This window comes from Parus major, chromosome 1A (assembly GCF_001522545.3).
Source record: "Parus major isolate Abel chromosome 1A, Parus_major1.1, whole genome shotgun sequence".
Classification (NCBI taxonomy): Eukaryota; Metazoa; Chordata; class Aves; order Passeriformes; family Paridae; genus Parus; species Parus major.
The window spans coordinates 35862119-35877538 of NC_031773.1; the positions used below are offsets into that span (position 1 = coordinate 35862119).

At 38.4% G+C, this 15420-nt stretch overlaps 1 protein-coding gene across 10 annotated transcripts in view; it reads right to left on the reverse strand.

Annotated features, from left to right (window-relative positions):
• Window positions 1-15420, reverse strand: part of OSBPL8 (oxysterol binding protein like 8) — an 83592-nt gene that overhangs the window by 12120 nt on the left and 56052 nt on the right. For 8 of the 10 annotated variants that reach the window (XM_015628260.3, XM_015628259.3, XM_015628264.1 and 5 more), the window contains 8 exons: window positions 13147-13227; window positions 12215-12316; window positions 11338-11541; window positions 7516-7600; window positions 6211-6382; window positions 2824-3058; window positions 1263-1447; window positions 493-574 (listed from right to left, as the gene is read on the reverse strand). In XM_015628260.3, the coding sequence (XP_015483746.1) occupies window positions 493-574; window positions 1263-1447; window positions 2824-3058; window positions 6211-6382; window positions 7516-7600; window positions 11338-11541; window positions 12215-12316; window positions 13147-13227 (1146 nt within the window). Of the gene's footprint in view, window positions 1-492; window positions 575-1262; window positions 1448-2823; window positions 3059-6210; window positions 6383-7515; window positions 7601-11337; window positions 11542-11724; window positions 12107-12214; window positions 12317-13146; window positions 13228-13705; window positions 13908-15420 lie in introns of those variants that run through there. The other 2 variants (XM_015628267.2, XM_015628268.3) reach the window with 2 other exon arrangements.

Here is a 15420-nt window from a genome sequence, read left to right on the forward strand (position 1 = left end):
AGTATATCAACTAAACTATTCTACACGTAAGGATGCACAGAGTGTAAGGGTTTTTTTTGGTTTTGCAGAATTATTACAGAGCTTTTATCCTAAGTTAGGTAGTAAGTACTTTCTGTCAATACTATTTCCCAACAATACGACTATGAAGAATATTTACTGCAAAGCTAAATGATGTAGTGGAAACATTAGTCCTCCAATTTCAGACTGTTATATCACTGAAGAATGATAAATATAGAGCTGGCTCAACTTTGTAAAAAAACATTTAATTCAACTTCTACTCCAAGGGACAAATGCAACTGAATATAGCTTGAATTGAATGGCTAGGGACCAAAAATTTCCATGATGTGTTTCTGTAAACAACGCAAACTTAACTTTGATTTTTTAGTAAGTGCATTAAAGTATAAATTTAAGAAGAAAAACTTACTCCAGCATATTCCTGAGTCCTCAAACTAGACACAATGACTAAAGACAAAATAATATGTGAAAGTATACCTTTGGCTTTTTGTAGAATCCTGATAAATACCATTTCACTACTTTCTTCATGCGATTGTAAGCATTCTCTTCAAGAGCAGCTCTGTGAAACATAACACACAGATCAAGTATCAGTATTGCATCACTTATACTATCAATTGTTGTGACATATCTTGAATGTATGAGCTGACTAAAAGAAGGTCTGTGATTTGTACTACTGTAAAACTTTCAGCCCAATCTCACCAAATTTAAAGTTTTCAAATAATTGTCTGAAAATTGAAGTCAAACAAAAATACCAGAAATGGTATTTCCATATTTGAGTCTGTTCTTTGCAACATTAAATTCTGTCCCACCCCCACTCAAGTTCTTCTATTTGGTTTACTACTTTGGTATCTTTTTACTACCAGCCTGCTAACATGCAGAGCTCTGAGCTGAATAATATTTCAATTTACAGTCTTTAATTTATTAGCTACATTTGAGCAGGCAACTATAAATATGGACAGAAAATAACACTGTATTAAAAATAAATTAACTAGTATTGGTTTCTCATTTAAAATATGCTTCTTGGAGAAAAAAAATTAAACTAATTTTCTGAAGTCTTTCAACCAGTCTTCAGAAGTTAAACCAGAAACACCTGCAACATGACTACTATTAAATTTTAAGAAGGGCCAGACTTCAAGATCTATGATATGACTTCTCAAGGCAGTTAGCTTTCAGAAAATGACAGTATCTGACACTGTTTTAATTTTAAAAAATGGTAAGGATGAAAACCAGAGACTGGATTGACTTACTCAGACAGAAAGTCTGCATGGTAGTAGTAATCAGACAGCTTGTCCAGGAAAGAGCGAGGTTCCAAAATAAATGTAGGCAGTACAACCTTGGACAAGTCCATTCCTGGCCTGACTTGCTTCAACAGTGTCCAAATCAAACTTTTGTTTTCTTCTGACACTTCTTCTGTCTGAGCAGCCTCACCTGCCTAGGATGAACCAAAAAAACTGCTTACAGAAAGGACAAAGCAAACAATCCTCCAAATGACAGGTCAACTCATTCTAAGGTTGCAGTGAGAATGGGAAATGGATACTTAAAATAAACCACTCTGAGATGCTGAAGCAACTATGGAAGTTAGATCAAGTTTCTATAAATGCACTTATGATAGATCTTTAATGAAGTATGATAGATCTAGTATTCAGCATTAAAAACTGCATTTGTTTACATTATCTCTAGGCTGGAAAAATTTGAGATAGAATGTGGTTCAGAAATCCTTCCTTAGTCCTTCCCTAGGCATCACCTGCATTCCTCTCTTCTCAAATGCAGAACTTAGACACCAAAGGGCTGGTCATTCTTCCAGCTCTTCCCAACCATAAAAGATGGCGTATCTACGCTTTTTACTGCCTGGGATCAGTCAGCACCATCAGTGCTTTTCCTTAAAAAAAAATACACAACTTAGGGGTAACTGAGCAAAACCAGCAGCCACACTCCATGCTCCTTTCTGTCCAAGAAGAGGGAAGATATTATCCCATATAGTTGCTGAAATCAAGAGCAATGGTTGTAGGGAAAGCAAGGAAAGGCATCCCCTTTTCCAGAACAGTTCTAAAATGCATACTCAAAACTTTGTCACTTAAAACTCCTCAGCTTTTTCTCAAATATTGCTGTCTAGACATGGTACTAGAAAGTACTAAAGTGTAAGATATTCAAGTTCCATAAGTAGGAAAAAAAAAAATCTCATAGTCATTTCTCTTAAGGAGAAAGAGGAGATTTCTGAAAAGACTTATTTTGATTTCTGTTACCAAGATTTTTGGTTTACGAATCCCTGTCATATTTCCGTGTACAGGCAAATACATAAAACAACCGGCAGAAGTGGAATAGCAGCTCTGGGGAATCATTAGAATGCAAGGTGACATCAGAAGCACAGCAAGCCTTCCACTAAATTCTGCAGACTACAACTGCTTAACTTCTCTCTTGCAGGTGGAAGAAAAGAAGTGTCAGGTTGCATTCAAACCTTAATTTCAAAGATTTTTACTTAAAGAAAAGAACAGGTCTAAGTTAATAAAACCCAAACAGAAGTTTAACAACAAAAGAACAAGTAGTCATGATGAACTTCTGCTGCAGGTGGCCCTTTCTGTACCTTCTGTCTGGGCAATACACTAGGCAATTTCATTACTGCTGTTAAAATCTCAGCACAAGAGTGGCGAAGCAGAGCAGAATATGGGTGAACAGAACCTTTCCTATACATTATTGCTGAAAATATGAAAGCCAATCCTGCAAGTCAGCTTTCAAGTGGAGCCTGACCCTTAAAACATCAGCTTGCTATTTGGAGAAACTGCTTGCTCAGTACATCAACAGCACTTTTACCTCCCCAAGTTCTTCATGATTCTGTTCTAAGTAAATGGTTTCCTTGATATCAATTGGTTCTGGATCAACATAAGAATCATCCTGTCGCTCTGATGTGTCACTATCACTTTCTTCACTTTTCCCCAAACCATCGTTGTCAGATTCCTCGTGGTCGTGGTCATTTTCCTTGTCAGACTTGTCAGAGTACGTATCTTGATCTTTGAAGTGATGCCTTTCCATTTCACTGTCATTTAACCTATTAAAAAATAAAGGCTAAATGAATCTTTAACTTTACAAAATAATTTCATTGTTTCCAAACCAGGATCTTAATAAAATACACACCAAAATTACCAGTATCAAGCCTGAGGTGGCAGCAGTCTCAAACTAGTCTTGCTGGAAACATACTGGAGGTACACCCTTGTCACTGAACTTTCAAATGACACTGATAAGCCTGGGAGATCAAGCACATCTCTAGGAAGCCTGTTCTAGTGTCTGACCATATGCTTGGTAAAACACTGCTCCCTAATGTCCAGTCTAAACTCTTCTGATTATACTTTAAACCATTCCTATGCTTTCAAACCAGAGAGATGAGTTCAGCACCTCTCCTTCTAGTTCCCCTCCTCAAAAAGCTGTAAGAGAGCTCAGTTTGCATCTCAGCCTCCTTTTCTCAGAAGGAGACAAAGTTCTCAGTCCCTCCTCACAGGCCATGCCTTCCAGCTCTTTAACAAGATTTGTTGGTCCTCATCAGAACATAGTCAAAAACCTTCATAACCTTTCTAAATTTTGAGGCCCAGAACAGCACACATCCCTCAAGGTGAGGCCACGCAAATGTTGAATATAGTGGCATAATCACCTCTCTTGACCAGCTGGGTAATGTTTGTTTGATGCACCCCAGGATGGGGGTTTGTCCTCTTTGCTGCCTGGGCTCACTGCTGATCCATGTTGATCCCACTTGTCAGACAGACCCCCTGGCCCCTTCCCACTGCCCCTCATCTGGCCCTGCACTGCCTCACAGCCTTGGGCCACTGTGAGGGCAGGGCTGCTCCCCAGCCACTCCTCTGCCAATTTATTCTTGTGCCTGGCATTACCCTGCCCTCGGTGCAGAATCAGGCACTGGGACTTCTTTAATTCCACTCCATTGATGATTTCCCAATTCTCCAATCCACACAGATCCCTCTGTGAGGCCTCTCATCCTTTGGGAGAGTCAGCAGCACCTCCCTGCTTGGTATTGTCAGCAAAATTCCTAAGAGTGTATTCAGCTCCTACATCCAGATCACTGATAAAAACACTGAGCAGAACAGGCCCATGACTGAGCCCTGAGGGACACAGCTGGTGTCACCAGCCAGATGAAGATCCATTCACTACACCCCTTTGAGTTCTGCCATTCACCCAGTTCTCCAACCAGGAAGAACTGACCCTGCTCAACCAGGACACATATGAGCAGCTCATCCTTAAAATAATACCCCATAAGCTGACATGGCCCATTAACTCAGCTATGGGGAGGCTGTGAAAACGTGAGGAACTTCAGAATTGCAGACTTTCCGGACGGCTGTTATTCGTAGAAATTAAAAAGTCACAAGAGAATTTTTGGAGACCTCCATGGCCTGGTGAGACAAACTCCTCTCCCTACAAGAACTGATGAAAGACTATTGTAGAGGTGGTAACTGATTGAAAATCCCAGGTTTTGTCTCTATGTTGTCAGTTGGGAAAAAAAGAAGTCAGGCAGGGGGAGGAGAAGTGTTCTAAAGGTTTTATTCTGAATCTTATTATTCTTTTAGTTCTATTAATAAAGTTTTCTTTATACCTTTTAAGTTCTGGGCCTGCTTTGGCCTCCTCCTAATTCATATCTCACAGCAGGAAAGGAGTAAATAATTCTAGTAGGTGCATTGACAATTTTAGTCATTGCTAAACCCACTACATTATTTGGTGCATTGGCCAGGAAACTCAAATTGGCGAACTTCAACCACTACAGGTCTTTAATTGTTGCAGGGGGCAAGCATTTGCCTTTTTTGTTCTTTTCTCAGACTATCTATGCATTACACAAAAGAAAAGAATTGCATTTCTCCCAGTCCCTCTCTGGGAGAGCATACTTGTACCAGCAGTACAGAATTCCTGCCCACCCAGAAAAGACAAATGGACAGTTAAATCTTCACAAAGTATGTCGAATTGGTGTAAAGTTACTGAGATGGATGTCTGAGAGGAGGCTGTGAACACGTGGGAGGCCTGTTCTGGAGCAGGTTCCTGGCAGGGACCTGCAGACCTGCTGGGAGAGGCCAGCGCTGGATCAGTGTCCTGGTAGGACCTGTGACCCTGTGGGAGACCCATGCTGCAGCAGTCTGTGCCTCAAAAACTGCCCCCTGTGGAAGAGGGACCCACATGGCAGCAGTTTGTGGAGAACTGCTGCCCATATGATGGACTCATGCTGGAAAAGTTCAGAGAATTATCATTATCCCTGGGAGAGGGACCCCATGATGGACTCCTCTCCCCGAGCAGCAGCTGGAAACCCATTCCCTGTCTCTGTGCCTCTGGGGAAGGAGGAAGGGGTAGGAAGGAGGTTTTTTTAAGGTCTTGTTTCACTTCTCATTATTCAACTCTGATTTTGTTAGTAATAAATTCAGTTAATATCACTAACCTAAGCCTGTTTTGCCCATGATAGCATTTAGTGAGTGGCCTCTTCTGGTCCTTATCTCGATTCATGAATCCTTTGTTAAATTTTGTCTCCCTATCCAACTGCACAGGGTAGTGAGGCTTTGGTGGGTGCCTGACATCCAGCCACAGTCAACCCACTACAGCCATTTATTCACTACACGTAATTTATTTCCACAAAAGCATATGCTCACAAAAATTGGGCTGAAAGTTTTTATTGAAATAACCAGGGAGTAACTCAAGGGCTCTCAGACATTAGATATCAGGTGATATAAGACAATTTTAACTTTTATTCATTTAATCATAAGGTAACTGAATTATTATACATACATCTGATGATTCAAGCTGAAACCATTTAAATAAAGCATAATTTATTTCTTTAACTAAAAAAACAGCAACTTAAATTCACATCTACCACCTTTTGTCACGTGTACTAAGCTTCTGACATTCTGCTGAAGCTAACAAGAGACAAAAAAGAGACCACCCTAAAATTTTAATTTTTTCTATTTTGAACAGTTTAACTGAGTCCTTAAACTTACTGATGCAATACTCCAAGTTCCTTGGACCAAACTTTCCCCTGGATCCGCTTTGCATGAAAAAAGATTTTTTCATTTTATGTGCAGGGCATAAAACACACTGCAAATAAGGCATATAAAGAGAACTCAGGAGCAACAGAAACTGCAGCCTTAGCCTCCCCATGGTGAAATTATCCCTACAAGGTTCTGCCAGAAAGCAATCAGGCTTAGTAATTAATTCACTTACGGTAAGTTTTCTCCACTGTGTAAGTTGTTAGCACGAATCAGACCATAGAAAGAGACATGAGTACTGTCGGCTGAGGAGTTCAAGTCGTGTTCTTTACCTTCCCTAATCATTGTACGTTTAAGCAGACCTGAACACTTCAGTGCTAGCTCCAAAGCATCCATCCAGCACCTGCCTGAAGACAAATTTAGTATTAGACTAAAAATTAAAGATGCAACAGAATTATACCACTAGTTTCCTAAAAGGGAAAGTTAGTCCTTTGGGCCTGCTTACATTGCCTTTGAAGACACAATTCAGAGTTGTTCCATGTTACATGCATTGGATTTTACAGTCTGGTAGGGACATAAAAATATCTCACAACCACCCAGCTTTGGTACAAGGGATGCTTCAGGGCAGGACAAGCAAGGTAAATCATGATTTTGTTAGAGCATATTCCAGCATTTCTTCCTTAATGAAAGCCTGGTTCCACCCAGGCCATGACTGTGGAATACCCCCAAAGACTCCTGCAGCCCTGCTCTAGCTCTGAAGACTAAGTAACTGCATCATTTGTAAAAATTTACCCAAGTAATATGATAATAGCATGAAAAAAGAGCTATAACGATAGTGTATAAATAACATTTCAAAAGATAAAAATCAGATATTCTAATTTTCTTTGGCAAAAAGTAACTGAACAAATTTAGATGTTCTTTTCCCTTCTTACTACTTAATTTCCATGTATCTAATCCATTTCTCAATACAGAAGAAAGAGTCCTGTTTTTAAAGTCTGCAGGGGTATGCTTAATTAACTAGTAGATGAAAGGCACATGCTAGAAAGAGCTACACAACAGTCTTTTTTTTTTCCCCATTATAACTTTGCAAGGTGGTTGCACTGATCACCATCTTCCCAGTGAAGGGTGTTTACAAAATGACATTTTGAAGGAATTTTTACTACTAGAACTCTGTGCAACTGCTGCACTTAACACATATATGCTTTAATAAGAATACATCCATATTAGCCCATTACACAGGCAGCTGATATTTAGACAAACATTAATATAGCTAAATCACAGATAACCCTTTCCCCTTTCTCTACCCAGTCAACAAAAGACAACAGCAAGGAGCTACATAGCTTTTCCTTCAAGTCAATATTCTCCTTTAAGAACCATGAAAATGTACTAGTACCACCATAACTGAATGCTCTAAATTAAAGGAGAGCCTTCACAACAAACTACAATCAAAGTGCTGTAGCAGACATGATAAGACAATTAAAACCATCTTTCTCATAACTAACTGTAGTCAGTGCTGAAAACCAGTGAAGTATCTATTTACCATCTGATTCTGAAGCGGCTCGGACGATCAAGTAACTGGTGGGCAATGGCAGAGTTATAGCACCAACTGCTTCACCTTTAGGGCCCTTGAAATACACAAAACAAGAAAAAGCATCAGATATTTTAATTCAGTTTTACAGTTTATCATTCAATGTAGTAAGAAGCTGACACACTGCAGGGCTATTTACTGTTACTCAGCAACATCTAATGAAGACATGAATGGAAAGATGGACAGCCCTCTTTCACTGGGTTTCTTCAAGGACTTCATTCTAAGTATAGGACCCAATTCAAGCCCACTTCTCAAAAGAATGGTCTTTGGGATTAAAAAAAATAGTTTGGTTGGGTTTTTTTGTTTTTGATTTGGGTGTGGGTTTTTTTGGGGGGGGTGGGGTGGGGTTGGGTTGGGGTTTTTTGTGAATAAATCGGACTTTGCCAAAGTTTTATTTTCAACTGTGAAGTTCTTCACAGTTCACATTAAAAAAAAAAAAAAAAAAAAATTCAAAAGACTTTCCATTTCTGTCAACCTTCATTTTGGAATAAAATGTTAAATAACCATTTTAAAGTCCCTTCCAAAAAAAAAAGTTTATCTACGGTAACTTTAAGACAATTGATAGGCAAAGAGGGCTGTATTAAACATACTTGAAACTATTGCTGAAAGCTGGGTTAAGCCTGCCTAACTGATGAGTTAACAAACTTTGATCTTTACTGATTTCCCCCAGAGAAGCCTAATGGAAAGCCAATATAAGGCTTAGAAGAGGGAATTGGAAAGCCAGCAGAAGTTTTGAAGCAAAAGCAGATAAAGGCAGGTAATTTTAGAAGCAAGCAAATGAAACAGCCAGAACACTTCTGAGGGTGAGAAGCAGGTAAAGGAGTAGTCTTGGTGGGACTTAAATACCAATACAGGCAAGCTAGTGCTGGTGTAAATGATGTTCAGAATTCCTGAGGAGTCAGTATAGAGTAACAGCAATTGGGTGCTAGAAACAAGATTCCAAACCTCAGTCTTCCTCTGAGAGAGTGGGAAGGTGTGCCTACAAAAGTCTTTGGTGAAGCAGCAACACTGGGATTAGGAGTTAGTGGGTACCAAGAACCAAGAGGGACAACCCCAATGCATGACCACTCCTCACCCCAAGGGTGGGAAGGCAGGGAAGAAGGCCAGTGTCATCTGAGGAGGGGAGAGCACCATGGCACCACACCAGGCGGGGCTGGGCAATGTGCTGGGGTGCTGCCAGCACTGAGCAAAGTCCTCATCCACCAGAAGGCCTTGAAACTCTTGGGTCACAGAACACTGGGGCAGACTTCTGCTCATGAGATCTGCCCTTTGGGTTTATACTGTGGCACTTTAGGGTAGGCTACTTTGTACCAAACAACTACAGTTTAGAGATGAAGTGTGATTTTGGTGTCTGGTTTTGCTTCTTTTTTTAATTCAAGAAAGTTACACTCCCTAACTGTTTTAACAGTATATTGATTAAAACCAAGTGAGTAATTTTTAGCAAAGATTTAAGTAAGTTGACTCATTTTATATAACTGTTCATGATCATGATTTCCTCTAATTGGTTACTGTTCCAACAGCACTGGATACTCTTCTTTGGTATCGCCCATTATGGTTTCAAAACCAATTTCCAGTAATTAGTGATCTGTACAAGAGGCACATTAATTTCTGTTTGCTGGGTGACTTTATTTGGATTGTCTCTGTTTCTGATGGAATGCTGCTACTACTCCAAGCCAATGGTCAAGTTAAAAATTCTGTTATGTTAAAAAATGTTGAAGTTTACTTCTTACAGAATATTCATGCCAATAAAACTCAAATGCCATGAACATTGTTTCAAAGAAAACAATGGAAACTGATATGCAGTCACACCTGACTAAATTTACTCAGAAAAAAATATTTGCATTAACTTGTCTAATTATTAATTTCAGAAAACTGAAACGGCATCAGGACCAGGCACACGAGGAAGATGAACAGGTACAGTGCATCAGCTACCTCAGAGTGCAGGAGGAACATCAAAGACCACAGCAACAGGCTTAAGGGAGCATGTGAAGTGACTCACCACAAACTACTGCAGAAGAGAATTTGCAGTCTGCCAGAACTACACCATGGGTAATGTGTTCAAGTCAGAAAATCTCCTGCAGTACTTATACCTCTATACATGTTTTTTGCAATGCTATCTTTCTGCACTAACTGCAAACAAGGCTCAATTTGCCTTGGACTTGAGGTTCTTTCTGGTAAATCTACTCTAGATCAGTCAATTGCTATTACTCTTATGCAAGTTTGCCTTGTAACAATAAATCTGTAACTAGGACATTATGGTTGACTAGGTAAACAAGGCAGAAAAGGGTTTCAACTTCAAGGCCTTTTATCTAATAGAATCCAGTAATTCTCAACTGCAAATAGCCATACCAAAATGAACAAACGCCACTCCAGCTCTCAGCACATTTAGAATGGACAATATCAATTTGTTCAGGTTCAAAATTTGACCTACCTTAAAAAAGTAAAAATCTGGTAGGGCATGTCCTCTAAATTCTAAATATCTATTTAAAAAAACAAACAAATCCATTTCTCACTGCCAAGCAATAAAGAAATATAAGACTGATTTGTGATCCTCTGCAGACAGGCCACCACTTTGCAATGTATGTATACGTATCATAATAAAACACATTAACACCAAATGCTATAGCTTTGGAAAAGGATATGGACTTTGTGTTCTGCAAATGTGAGATCACCACTAATTACTGAAAAGTTTACCTAAGCAACAATAAAATAAAATTATTCAAAAGAAACTACAAGCGATTTGATCTAAGTTTGGAAAATCAGGTAACACTAATAAATGATCACAATCCAAAATGACCACAAGCATCAGGAATTATACTGAATGACTTGCTAAGAAAAGGATGGCAAATTTAACACAGCATATTCTACAGACGTGAGAGTACATCTGTATCAATTTAAGATTTAGAAGAGCTACTAATTTTGAGATTGTAAGATGTATATTTTAGAGAGTATAATTAATTAATTATAACAAGGCTCCTAATATTGTACAGTAATTTCATCTGAAGCAAGGGGTTATTTCAGAAGGAAAATATGTTCACTTGTGCTGTGCTTCCACATCCCCTCTCCACATGTAAACAAAGAACAAGGACTACAATAGTTTATCAGATCATAAACAGTGAGTAAGAGCAAGCATTAAAGATCTTTACAAGATATTGAAATAAACCTCAGCAGAACACTCCTGTGCTTTTCAACACACTAAGAGCTGCTCACAGTATTATGCCGTGTATGACAAGGCAAACAGACATCAGAATTGAATGAAAACATGTATCTTCCTAACATTAGAAGAAAAACAAACAGCCTTGGCTAACAAGTTTCAGTATGAGCTATGATTGCACAAGCAAGTAATCTGTTTTTTGACTCTTACTGAGTAAATTGAACTAAGGTGATATTTTGTTATATGAATATATATTGTTGGACACCAATAAATGTTTTAACTCTTATTTTGGCAAATCTCACCTTAATTTCTCAAACTTGACTGGTGTAAAATACAATGTTAAACACTCATTCCTTTAATTCATGTGATTGCCAGTGACTGCATTAACCTTTTTTAATGGCAACCCTTTTCACACCACACTTCTGAAGCTCTTTAAGTGCAGACAGCAGCATAAATCAAATTTTTTTTCTGAATGGGACTAGATGTGCAGGGCTTACATTCAGAATCAACACCACTGAAGTTGAAACAGAAAACACAGTTCAGCTTTGCATTAAGGTTGTCTTTAGTCATAGCTGATTAATGCTAGTCATCCCTTAAGAAAGATACATGCTACCACTAACCTTTGTAGCCCATATGGTCTGCTCCAAAGGATGAAAAAGTTTGAAACAAAAGCCATCTTTTTTAGAAGGCCTCTCGATGAGTTCACAAACATTCAGCAGCACTGTTCCTACCCACTGGTCGTTTTTGGGAGTTTTGTAAAGAAGCAACACTCCTGGTTTCAGTACACACCACAGTTTGGTCCAGCTTTTCAAGGTACCACGAATCTGTAAGATAAATAGTTACAGTTGTATCTCAGTGAAGTCAATACCGAAACCATCCCCCTCAACAAAATTAAAACTGATTAGCTTTTATTTCAAAGCAAAGTTTATCAGGTCTTTCAAGAGTTTACCCAGGTTTATTAAAGAATATAAAGCTATACTTGTTCTTCTGTCTTGATGAACACTCACTTCTTCAAATGGGTAGGCACGCATCCAGAGATGGGAAGTATGACAATTCAGCTGCACTACTGTTGATAATATCAACTGCTATTTTTAAGATAGCACTACCAGCTAATTCTTAAGAGAGGAAAGGAAAACTATCAGAAATACACAAAGAAACCTGCATTCAAATATCTAACTGAATCATTTTTGCAATTGTTACGTATGTAACACAGCCACTTCAAAGCGTAAGAGAAGGACAAAATGAGAACAGCATAGCCAACTCATCCCAAGTTGATGGCTATGCACACAAGAATAATGTGACCAGGGTGACTGCAGTAAGGGGGTGCTAAGTTCTTCTATTGGTCCACTAGGATTTGAGCACAAGGACCTTGGGATGCAATTAGCGGCTGCTGTGCCTGTAGAAAAACATTAACAGCAAGTAAAAGATTGAGCTTTTTCCATTCTGGCCAGAAAGCAGCAAGCAATGAACTGCTCCATCTTCAACTCAGATTCTGACCTTCAACCAGTCAGCCATAACAATAACTGAGGGGTCCGTGATTGTGCTAAGTAATTCTTTCGTGGCTCTCTTCTTTTCTTCTCTGTAGTTTTTCTTTTGAACCTGCAAATAATAATAAAAATGTTCACAATGTCACAGCCCTGAGGCAGTTATCAGCACAAAAAAGTACTGACCAATACAAGCTGAGGAAAAACTTGCTAAATTCAATTTGCAGTACAGATATATAGAAAAACAGCTTTAAAATAGAGTATTTGACTTGAAATAATTGAAATATTTGACTTGACTTGAAAGTGCAAACTCTTACTTCAAGAGCAGCTAGGACATAGACAATTTTGGACTCTTCTGGAATTTTATTTTTAAACTGAGGATTTTGAAACTCCTGTTAGAATCAAAGGGGAGGAAAAACCAACCAAACCAAATTCCAATATACAGGTACATTATCTGACCCATGGTCTTTACCCACCAGTTATGTTCCCCCCCACCAGGAGAAATTTGGAGCAATGTATCTCCCTCATTTAAGGTCAAATAATTTTACATTTCTCCTGAAATGGTATCTACCAAACAGTGGAATTTGGTCTTGATACAGTACAGAGGGAAGAAAGTAATAGAAATGCATTCAAATTACAATTTTTCTAATTCCATTTGTCATTTCATTGCATGTAGATGTCCTGAGGTCTCTGCCAATCTGAAATAATCTACAATCTTCTGAGTTACTCCACAATTTTGTGCCATGTTAAAGAGTGCATTATAGAAGCCATTATTCAAGTAAAAATACAGTAAAATTTGAAGAAACTCAACAGCACTTCTCACAATACTTAAATATTACCTAAGTCTCATCATTATCTGGCATTTTTGCCTTCTCATCAGCGAATACGATAAAACTACGTGAATGCATTTACAGCCCATGAGGAGTTACTAGGAGATTAATTCACCTTGAGAGATTCTTTTTTTGTAAGTTTGCTTGAAGATTGAGAGATGTCCTTCTCAGAGCCATTGAAAAGCTTGGATTCAGACTGAAATTCACAATACACATAATAAATAAGTGACAATGACAGATACAAGAATATATTACTGATGCTGACACTTTAGCAAGTGTTTGAAGTGCAATTATGTTTGTAAGGTTCCCATTCCCCCTCACTTCTCTACTGCTTCCCCTATTAAAAACCCCAAATAAACCAATAAACCACAACTTGTAACATGAGCTCTTCACCACTCATTCATGGAGTCTCTTTTTGCAAGGGTTTTATGGGAAAGAAGTCTGAGGCTCTTTCCTTTGGAAGTACACTGACCTATACACAAGTAAGTATTTAGCTCATGTAGACTGTTACTAGACAGAGCATGCTTGAGTAGTTAGACATTATTTTAGCAGAGAGAGAATGTTTTTGGAGAACCCAGGTGTTTTAACAGGATATATGAATCAGAATATAGAATCAGCTGTCTACATCCACAGCTTGACAGCTTCTCCAAAGGGACTGCTATAGAGGCACTTACCCTGTGACTCATGAAGGAAAATACAGCCTCTTCAGTCTAGGATTCAGTGCTCTAGAAATCATCAGAGCACAGCTGCCCACTAACAGCACTTGTTCTGCTCCTTGCACCCTAATTCCATGCTCTGATTACTCTGCAAGTCACCTTCAAGAGGCTGACGGTGGCATCAGGCAGGAACAAGCCCCAGGTTTGTTCGAGACACCCAAGTCCTGCTCCTGCAGGACAATAGCTGCCTCAGCACCACATGATCTCTCCCCCCACCTCTCCCCCGTGTCTCCTAAGGTTCAAAGATTACTCCTAGGGGTTTGTTGCCTACTAGTTGAAAGGGAACCCAAGCCACCAAATATTTGGGAACAACAGTCTTCAGGAAAAATAAAAATGGAAAAAGAGGAATCTAAGAGGAGTCTATCATAGAGTTTTCATATCATTCCTATTGAAGGTCAGAGAACATTGAGTAGGTATTGACTATATACAAACTTCAAATAAATTAGAGTTGTATTTCTTTCTGCACTGAAACATAAGCCTGGTGGACCCAAAATTTTTGCATTGTCATAAATAGAAAACCAAAACAATGTACCATTCTAAACTGCATATTCAATTCAAATTCAAGGACATTTTATCAAAACTGACCCTCAGGATGCTCCACATTTCAAATCTCCAACTACAGTGCAAAGTCTATTCACTGAATTTGTATTTTGGAATACTATAAAATGACAGTCAAAAAATTCGCAAGCTTTGAGTAAAATTTACAGCAATAATAAAAACAGTGCACTTGAGCATTCTTTTAACTCACAGGCTGCTCAAACAAAAGAAACAAAGCCTAAAGAGTCACAAGCTGTACAGAACAACTTAACCTGGATTCTACTTTACATCTTTAATTCAGAACTAAGACTTTACAGGAGTCTACTTTGCTACTGTAAAAAAGATATGTGCAATAATCAGCAAAAAGTAATTTTAGCTCAAAATTATTTTAATGATAAGTAAATGTTCTTTAACTTCTGTATCTGCCTTGGAAAAATGAAGAAAACATCTTGTAATAAAGGTATATTCTTGACACTCAAAATTTAGCTTAAGTGTACAACTTGAAATTAAATTCCTCTCTCTAGAATTTAAAAGAAACACAGTACTTTAAATGTAGTAACAGAAGAGGGGATAAATGATTATCACTGTCACATAAGAAGAGGTAATGAACTCATTATGCAAGCTATAATGGAACAACTTCAGGAAAACATTCATAAATATTCTAGTTGCTCACTAACAGAAAGCTAAGGCAATCTAAAGGTCATGCATAGAAAAGCCCCAAACCAGTAAGTTTCCCAGGCTAAAAAAACTCATTTTCTCATGGTTTCAGTTTTAAAGCTCATTAATATGACACTGAGTAAAGGTCTACATTTAGCTGCTCAATGTTATGAGACAGGTCAGCAGTCTGTATATTTTTAAGCCAGTAACCTTCTCACCGTTACATCTACACAAAGCAGATGGGATAAAAAATTTAGAAGAAAACACCTTAAGAGAACCTGCTGTAACTCCCAGCAAGGTACATTCAGTACCAGATTCCAGGGCAAGTCCCATCACTGCTTTTCCATAGTCCCTTAGGAAGAAGGGCTGCTATTTTACTCCCACTAGTAAAATTAAGCCCCAGATGCAGCATTTAAAAAAAAAAAAAAAAAAAAAAAAAAAGTGAAGAAAAACATGTATTAGCAGAAGTAGGAATATTG